Below are 9,965 nucleotides of genomic sequence, written 5' to 3' on the forward strand. Positions count from 1 at the left end.
ATGCATTAATAGCATTGCAAATACTACGTGCACAATATTGTGTGTTTGTGTAATATTGTAATCAATCGCAAGTACTACAAACTCTGGGAAGATGTTTTACTAAATAATTTCAACAACGATAACTGGTGTCCTTGTAAACTTTTCAATAGACCTTTACAAATGACTTTCAATCGGGCTTCTAAATTCATCATTCCTAACTCTCTCTCCCATTTTGTGGGAATGGCAACACTAGTATCACATTAACGAAAGAATGGGCCGACTTTGAAAACGAGGGCCCTTTCTTTCTTTTCCAGGTTCAGGGCCGTCTTACTTCGTTGGGCCGACGGAAAAGATTTCAGACATTACCTACCACCAAGGAAATAATACCAATGGACTGCCATCAAATCTTCCTCCTATTGTTCTTTAGTGCAACGGCGATCGAATGATGCCCGTATGGGTTACGGTCTTAGCAGTTGCTGAGATTGATAAGGAAACAATCGAACTCAAGAAGCAAGTATGATATCATACAATGTGAATGCAAAAGGCAACATTAACTCCCCATTTTTTAGTTCCACTTTTGCAACTCGAATGTGAATGCAAAACTACGTATTCCAGTCCAAATTTACCATGAACACGCACCATTGGAAATGAAAATTTCAGTTTATAATAAAAAGATATTTGATAGGCCAAAAACTTGTTCAATAATTGAAAGAAACGAGGTGAACTTAGGATATTTTCGAGCCAGATATGGGTACAGCAATTTCTAGTCCCTGCCTTGATCAAGGGGTCTATTTATAAGGTGTGTTTTTTTTATGTTTGTATAAAATTTTACTATAATCTATTATAAAAATTGTAGAAAATTTTTTTGTATATATAAGATTTGAGAAAACTGAAAATTTTCTCCTTTTTTTTCCCTTTCTTTCCTCTTTTTTCTTCCTCTCCGCTCTTATTTTGATCTTCCTCCTCCCTCTCCACTATCACCACGCTGGTCGCCATCCCTCTCTCTCTCTCTCTCTCCTCCACCCTCTTTCCCGTCCTCTCATGTCCCTCCTGTTTCCTTCTTCCCCTCTCCCTTCATCCCGCCCCCATCCATATTTATTTTAGGATGTGTATTTTAAAATTTTTGGATATTTTTAAGGGGCTCCTATAGACAAAATCATTAGAAAAAAAAAAACTTGCATGTTAAAAACTCTCTAAAAAACACCCTTCTCAAGCACACATAAGAGTTGAGATTAATCTTCTTCTTCTTCCTTTTTTTTTATGATATACTTCTTGTTTATCTTATCAAAATGGGTGGGATAATTATTCTAATGCCAAATATATTCACGATATTTAATACCTTTTCCATGGCATCCTTTGCGTTACTAGGTATTTTCCATGGCATCTTTTGTATTACCAGGTACAAGTGATTTCATGGGCAAATTGATAGTATGTTTTAGAATAATTATTAGCCAAAAATATTAATTGCTTTTGAAATGAATGATATTAATTTCTACTTATTCATTATCTATGTCAGTAAGATGTTCAATGCATACAATACAAGTTATTTCTTGGGAAAAGAGTTCCAATGGTCCTCCAATCATTTCTCAGGTAAAATTTTAGCCATCCAATAATTAACAGTAAAGTTTTGATCCTCGATCTAATAAAATAGCATATTTATTGCCCTTCTGTCAAATCTAGCAGTTAAAATTGACAAGAAGCATTATATCGTGCGACGCGCGATCAAATATCAAGGGCATTATGATCTCTTTTCCAGGGAACAAGTTCAGGATGTCGCTGGGTCTTTCGGTGGCGGCAACGGTGAATTGAGCCGATAACAATAGGGCAAAGAACCTCTACATCATTTCGGTGATGGGGATCAAGAGTAGGCTCAACAGGCTCCCTTCTGCTAGCTGTCGTGGTCTTCGAGAGTATGAGTGCCAAAACCGTCGTTGTCTTCGGCCTTGGGTCCTTCCCAATTCCTCAAAAGAAGTATTCATTTTTCAATTGGTTTTTCTTTGCCATCAACATGGGTACACTCTTAGGTATTACTCTTCTAGTTTATGTGCAAGTGAAGAAGGGCTGGAGCTGGGGATTTGCGATTCCAGCTGTGGCAATGTTTTGCTCTATCATCATCTTAGTCGCCGGCTTCTCAAAATATCATTACCAAAAGCCAATGGGAAGTGCCTTTACTAGATTTGTTCAAGTCATTGTGGCTTCTGTGAGGAACCACTTTAAAGGGGTCAAATTTGAACCAGGAGTTCGGCTTTATGAGGTCCCGATTGAAAATTCTGATATATTTGGTGCTCGGAAGCTTCTTCACACTGAACAATACAGGTTAGGTTTCAATTAAGCTTTTTCTCCGGATTACTCACCCGAGGGATCATCAATTTTCTCAGATCACACATCTCTTACTCATAGGTCCTCCCCAATTCCAACCTCGAGAGAGGAGCAAACCTTCCCGCCGCGCAGCCCACCTGAGAAATTGCCTCCTAAGCCTCCGCTGCCAGCGCCGGCTATCAATCGCTACGTCGTAATCGAGCCCTTCTTAGTGTCCAAGATGGCAGATTCAGGTAGGCAAGGAGGAAGGGGATCAAGGGTAGGCTCTCCAACGCAGTGAAAGGGATCAAGGATATGGTATCACTAGGCTAATTGGGAAGGAGGGTGTTGATCTCTGGCCTTGGATTGCTAGTGCTGCCGCCACTAAATACACTAAATACTTCTTACAAGTAATTAGCCTTTTTATTTTATTTTTTAAAAAATTGAGGTCTTTGGCGAAGAGCAGAGAGAGGTCTTCCCTTAGAGTCCTCACAGCCAAACTCAGGCTCACAAGGAAATCATCCCTGTAGTCATGCTGCTTATTATCATGAGGAGAAGCAAGAGCAACGGCAGCCGTGGCGGTGGCACAGGTGGTGGGGTGGTGGAGGGGTCAGTGGGACAGAGGTGCTTGATAAACAATTAAGACTATAATACCCTTGATATTTGGTCGCATGTCTCATGAAAAGATGTTTCCTGTTAATTTTAACTGTTGGATTTGATAGAAGGATCACGAATATACTATTTTATTAAATCAAGGGCCAAACCTTTATTGTTAATTATTGAAGAATTAAAACTTTATTCGGAAAAGAGTTGGAGGGTCATTAGACTCTTTTCCTTTATTTCTTTCAGTTTCTCTCTTTTTATCCGTACGGTCGGGTGGCAAGCAAATAGAGAGCTTAATCTCCACGAGGCAAAAAAAATTAATCCTGGCAAATTCTTCGTACGATGGTATAATTACCTATTGAACCTTTTGAACCATGCCATGTGATACGTCGTACTAGTGCCCTTCTGCAATAAAACGCAATTGGATTATTAGAGGATACGGGGCAGGAGCGGTCCTCAGACGACCGCTCCTGAACGGTCTCCTCACAATAAAAAACGTGAGGAGACAAATGAGCCAAGTCAGCAAGGCTGAAGCAGGGCACAAAAACGGTATCGTTCCAAATAAAAAAATGTTGACTTCCAAACGTGAGCAAACGGAGCAAACGGAAGAGAAGTAGATTTTGAAATTCAAGTTGAAATTTTGAATTAGTCGCAGAAAACAAAACTGAGGGAAGAGTCTTGGCGTGCTTCTGAAGGAGCTCTACTCTGACAGTCTGACCGACCGCTCATTGAAGGTAGAAAGCTGAAGTTCGAGTGGAATTCGACTTACTAGCTCTTTCTAGTGAAGTGAGTGTAGTCTACTCTGATGAAAATAGCAATTGACAGAAAAGTGAGTGGAAAGGCAGGCGGCAAGGAAGAAGCAAACAGAGATGAAGCCAAAGTTTGGAGGGAAAACTGAATAGCAGAAGCAGCTGTGGTTTTCAACTGGGTATAAGAGTATTGTATCTATTTTGAATGCGCACAAGGCAGGCGGTAAGGTAGAAGCAAACAGAGGAAGGACAAAATCTCACGAAGCCAGATTTTGTCCTTCAACTTAATAGCAGATGCAGCTACGCTCTCCGACTTCGGTGAAACGTGAAGCGTATTAGCATACCAAGGTAACATGACTGAACCATGTCAGTAACTGTGGCCAATAATTTGTCACCCAAATGCACATTTGTTAAATGAAGGATGAAATTAGAGTCACTGAAGACATAATATGAAGATGATACAAGAATAGTGAAGTTGTACTATATTAAATATATGTATCGTATCTGTGTGTGTGACCATTTAGTTTTTCAGTGATGAACTATAAAGGGATAGTAGTTTTTGGAAGACCTAGGGGTATGTATTCAAGTAAACCATCGAACGGAATTAGGGAAAGATGAGAGAAACAATGTCACATTTAACAAGTGAATGAATGTACATCTTGTTGTAAATTAGTTACATGTTATAGCCACCGTATTACAATTGATATGAATCATTGTGCATCTAGTAATTGGTCCATGCTCATGGAGTAATATTAGTTTGTCCCTCTCTTGACCGTGTAGTGTGTATAAAATAGAGGTGTAGAGTTGAATGAGGTGAAACTGAGGAAAAGACATATATGTGAATAATAAATGGGTGAACCTTGTATTGTAAGTAAATTACATGATGTAAAAAATATATTACAATGAGTAGAAAGTGATTGTTTGGCCCTCAAAATATGGAAATAGTAGAAAATGCGGAGTTGGCTTATGCGGTTGTTATTAACGAATGACATAAGGTCCAGTGAGGTAAAGAATCTAGAATCAAAATATAATCACCAGCGTGGATGTACATACAGTTAAAATAGACTTACATCGTGTGACCAATACATTACAATCCGTATAAGTTAGTGTACATGGAGTTGTATTTGTACACAGATTGTGTTAGAGTAAAAGCAAGGTGATGTGAATCATTAATCATATTGATAGCGTAATAATAGAATTTGGTATACGAGTAATGTATGATTCATAACACATTATGAATGGTAATATACATATATGTTGTCGTTTATGTACATACTATTCATGAAGTGTTGCAAATTAGGGTGTTTGATGCATAATTGGCAGGATCAGAAGTAATGGATTGCAGCAAATTGGCAGAAGATGGGACCCCTGAATTAGGAATGGAGTTCAACAGCGAAGAGGATGCGTACCAGTTTTACAACAAATATGCCTTTAAAATGGGTTTTAGTGTACGTAAAGACTATCTGAATAAAGACAAAGACGGCGTGACCACGTCTAGGAGATATAGTTGCTGCAAGGAAGGTGTAAAGCGCAAGTACGAAGGTGATGTGATGCCAAAGAGGACACGAGCGCCGACGAAAACAGGGTGTGGAGCTAAAATGGTTATCGTGTTGTTTAGAGGAACAATGAAGTACCGTGTGCATGACATTGTCTTAGAGCATAACCATGAGTTGCACATTGTTCAATGTGCGCACATGATGCCATCACAAAGAAAAGTGAGCGAGGCTCAAGGATTCCAAGCTGAAATAAGCGAGGACGCTGGGCTTTCATTGAAACAGAGTCATGAACTTATGGGAAAGGAGGCAGGTGGGATGGGAAATGTGGGATATACTCGGGAAGACCTGAAACGATATCTTCGTACTCGACGGGAAAGGAGTTTGAAATATGGAGAAGCAGGTAGCATGCTGAATTATTTTCAAGAGCAAACACTCGAGAATCCATCATTTTTTCATGCCGTACAGTTGGACTGTGAAGAGCAGATAACGAATATCTTTTGGGCTGATGCAGGAATGTTAATTGACTACAAATTTTTTGGAGACGTAGTCACATTCGATACAACCTACAAAACAAATAAAGAATACCGGCCACTTGGAGTGTTTGTGGGTTTTAACCAACATAGGCAAATTGTGATATTCGGTGCTGCCCTTATGTATGATGAGACTATAGATTCTTTCAAATGGGTGTTTGGTACATTTCTAGAAGCAATGTGCGGAAAGCGTCCAAGTACCATACTAACCGACCAAGATCATGCTATGGCAGCCGCTCTTTCAGTTGTTATGCCTGAAACATTTCACGGTCTATGTACGTTTCACATAAGGCGTAATTTTATGAAACATCTTGGCAATCACTACAAGGAAAATAGTGATCTTCCATACATGTTTGGTGCATGCATGTATGAGTTTGAAGAAGTGGAACAATTCAATAGGGTGTGGGAGGCGATGGTGAAGAAACACGATCTTGAAAATAATGAATGGCTCTCCGGATTGTATAGAATTCGTGATAAATGGGCAAGGTGCATGATGAAAGAAAGATGGACCGCTGGAATGCGAAGCACCCAACTCAGCGAAAGCCTAAATGCAGCAATTAAAAATCATTTGAAACTGGATCATGACCTTGTGCAGTTCTTTAGACATTTCAATCGGGTGGTTGATGAAAAGAGACATAATGAACTGATCGCAGAATATGAAATGAGGCAAAAGCTCCCCATGGTCGGGTTAAGGCAAACACCTATGCTCGTGCATGCATCAGAGACGTATTCACCAACCGTATTTGTTGCATTCCAAAATGAATATGGCGAGTCAACAGCTATGGTTATATTGAGACAGCAAGATGCAGCGATGATTGTGGAGTTTGCGGTCATGAGGTATGATGGAGGACCTGAAAGAATAGTGGTATTCAATCGGAATGATCTAAGTGTACGTTGTAGTTGCAAAAAATACGAGAATGAAGGCATTTTATGTGGGCACGCGTTGAAGGTGTTTGATACTGTGGGCATAAAAATAATTCCTCCTGAATACATTAAGAGGCGATGGACAAAAAGAGCTCGGGCTGGAGACTGTTTTGATCGGCGAAGACGGGAAGTTGTGGCTGATCCTAAAATAATGATTTCAACTCGTTATCGGGAGCTCGCTCCAGCCATGATTAAGGTCGCAACTCGAGCAGCAATGTCGGAGGACACCAGCAAAGTAGCAATCACTGTCATATCCGATTTGGCAAAGAGAGTTGAGCTCCTCCTCTCAGAAAGTGAAGAACAACCTTTGCAAAATCAAAAAAATCTGAATATGGAGGAACGGGATAAAATTGAAATTGTGAATGAAATGGGGGAGGCAGTAGTCGCAAGAGGCATTAAAAAACGAGGTGGTGGGAAGAAAAGTAGAGTGATGCGAAGTTGGATCGATAAATTTGACAGAGTAAAAAGAAAATCTAGATTATCAAGGACTACACAGACTACGGTATGGATCAAATTTTGGTACTCGGGGAACATTTATGCTAAAACTAAGTTATCGTTATGCTATTAACTAAAGTTTAGGTATCATTCATGATGAAATAATATTATTGCCGTGTCAATACTGTAGGCCTCAGAATCGGAGCCGACATCGGTTTCAATTGAGGAATACATGTTTATGGGATGTCGTTCATCTACTGACTCTGTTTCGGTTAGTATAAAATGGACATGACCGTTGCTTTTATTTGGATGTTTCTAACAGCATCAATAGTTACATTGATCTTACATTGTGTGATAATGTTGTTACGGCTGTCATCCCTCCTGATATACCTATTTTGATTGTCTTATACAATGATTTGGTCCATACGAAACTCGTAGACGCATTCAATGAGCCAGACAGTGAATGGCCCTCCAAACGCTATTGCTCCGAATATCGGTGAAAGTGAAACGGTATGTATATATTTAGTAGTTAAAATAAAGACCTTCTTATTCGTGTAGTAGAGCTACCTTTTTTTTTAGGGTTAGTATCAGAAACCTCCCTTGAGGTTTCTTCTAATCACACCTAGAACCCTTCATGTTTTGGAAATCAAACTTAGCACCCCTGAAATGACAACTTTGGTATCATTATCAGCCCCTCATTATTTTTGTTCCACTTTTACCCTCCTTGTGAACTCTATTTATGTAACTCACATCCCTCTAACTTTTGTAACACTACAAAATCGTTCTTAAGCAGTGTAACATGTTTTGAACATTTTGTAATTTTATGTAAGCTTGTTGTACATCTTTATAATAGATTGTGTTTCTGTTATTAAGTTTTACAAATAATTCACATAAAGTTACACATTGTTTAAAAAATGTTACATTGATCTGAACGGTGATAAAAAAAATGTGACTATGGATTCTAATAATGGCAGCAATAGTTTCAAGATGTGATTGTAGTTGTAAATAAACTTGCTCTTCCATTTTTACGAGAATGGAATCGTATAAATAGCTTGTTGTGCATCCTAATCGAATTGAGTTTGTAAGTTATTAATATTGCGATACCCTATTATCAAGTAAAAATAGATTGCTAATGCTATATACTCATGAATTCCCATCATCTTTAAACATCTTTTAGATTATGTTATTATTCACTTAGAAATTGCTATTTTGGCAATGACACTATGCCCATTGCCAAAAGTCAACATCACTGGAAACTCTATAGCTATTTAATATTAGGGAGTGGGATAAGGACAATTGTTAGATCAACCATCCCTAAATCGTGTAACATTTTTTGAACATTTTGTAATTTTATGTAAATTTCTTGTACATCGTTACAATAGAAGTCTGATAAGTTGTTAGTGTACATATGAGTCCAATATGTAATAATCGCATTTGTGTTGATAAATTTTACACATAGTTCAATTAGAATTACACTTTGTACAAAAAATATTACATAATTACATAATAATTTAACATAATTTAGGGAAAACCTCAAGGGAGGTTTCCGAAATTAAGTCTACATAAATAGAGTTCACTATTGCGGGTAAAAGTGAAACAAAAATAATGAGGGACGGACAATGATACCAAAGTTGTCATTCCAGGGGTGCTAAGTGTGATTTCGAAAACATGAAGGATTCAAGGTGTGATTAGAAGAAACCTCAAGGGAGGTTTCTGATATTAACCCTTTTTTATAGTATTGTAATGGTGGGCACCTGAAAGCTGTCAAATCATGGAAATTATGTAGTTAACGTATGCTCGCTTTAATAACATATTATTTTTTATTATTCGAAGGGTCACCGTTTGGCTAATCAGGGGCCTCCTACAAGTGTCCCTACAGAATGGATGCATCCCAGATTTTCTATTTTTTCCAAGTATAACTCTGTAAGAGATGTCTTAATGGTCTGATATATCATTTTTATTATAATGTCTAGTCCAATTTAACTTTTTAAGTGAGCAATATAGGGATTGGTAATGATTTGTTGACAGTCGATTACTTATACTATGTAATGTAGGAGGAGTGTGCAGCACTTTTAACACACTGTGATGTTGATGCATATCATGTATTTGCACCTTCACCCCAGGTGATAAACTTTTATCGTTACAGCACATATTTGTGTACTGTTGTTAATTGGAGACTTGGATATCGTATATCATTAATCGTATGGTTTATTAATAATATTGCTGATTTACCATCGTTACGCATTTCAGGGAAGAAATAACACCCAGGGATTGCAACTTCGCGCTGACGTCGCCGCCCCCGAGAATGAGATTGATGAATGATGTGTAACTATATTTTGCGAACGAGACATTAGAGTAGTTATCCCAACTTAGGAATACTGCATATGTACGTGTTACAAGCAGTTAGTAGGGTGTTACAACTTATTGACGAGGTTGTACAGGCAGCATTGATATTTCACTCTTTTCAAATTTAGACAAGTGGATTACAATTGTAATCACATCTAGTGGTAGTAATCATCAATAGTTTGTATTGGGTTATATAAAATTGTTAGGAAATTATAAAGTTGGTAGAAAATTGAAGTAACAATTTTACAATAGAATTGAACGTGTTTTTTGTGATCGGATATTTTTCACTAAATCGACCATAACAGTTGAATGGCTGGCGTGATATGTATACCATTCTACTACATTCAATTGCATACCTTAATGGCCATAATTATTGGCATAGATCGCACCGGCAAAGGTACGATGTATAAGATAACACAGTCTAAAGTATAAATTGTCTTGATTTTGTTACGATGCTAAATTCGAATTATTATTGGGCTATTTTTATTAAAACATTATCATTTAGGCCATTTGTTTTGTATCGATTGACGAATTTAGCGCCCCATTGACATGATGTATCACAGACACATCAATTGGTATTACAAGTTTTTAGGTTAATTGAATTA

The 9,965-nt window shown here is 38.0% G+C and overlaps 1 protein-coding gene across 1 annotated transcript; it reads left to right on the forward strand.

Moving 5' to 3' along the window:
- Nucleotides 1-1,891: 1,891 nt before the first annotated feature.
- Nucleotides 1,892-9,336, forward strand: LOC113758314 (protein FAR1-RELATED SEQUENCE 7-like). The gene is made up of 8 exons (XM_027301234.1): nt 1,892-2,295; nt 2,380-2,531; nt 4,953-7,081; nt 7,205-7,285; nt 7,453-7,524; nt 8,848-8,955; nt 9,069-9,137; nt 9,265-9,336. The coding sequence occupies exons 1-8, from the start codon at nt 1,892-1,894 to the stop codon at nt 9,334-9,336; spliced, it is 3,087 nt and encodes a 1,028-aa protein (XP_027157035.1).
- Nucleotides 9,337-9,965: the final 629 nt, after the last annotated feature.

This window comes from Coffea eugenioides, unplaced genomic scaffold, assembly GCF_003713205.1.
Source record: "Coffea eugenioides isolate CCC68of unplaced genomic scaffold, Ceug_1.0 ScVebR1_477;HRSCAF=1161, whole genome shotgun sequence".
NCBI classification, from domain to species: domain Eukaryota; kingdom Viridiplantae; phylum Streptophyta; class Magnoliopsida; order Gentianales; family Rubiaceae; genus Coffea; species Coffea eugenioides.

Coding starts and splice junctions, on each gene's coding strand:
- LOC113758314 (XM_027301234.1), top strand. CDS start 1,892: ATGAGTGCCAAAACCGTCGTTGTCTTCGGCCTTGGGTCCTTCCCAATT. Junction 7,286..7,452: donor CATCTACTGACTCTGTTTCG/GTTAGTATAAAA, acceptor CGAAACTCGTAG/ACGCATTCAATGAGCCAGAC. Junction 9,138..9,264: donor TATTTGCACCTTCACCCCAG/GTGATAAACTTT, acceptor TACGCATTTCAG/GGAAGAAATAACACCCAGGG.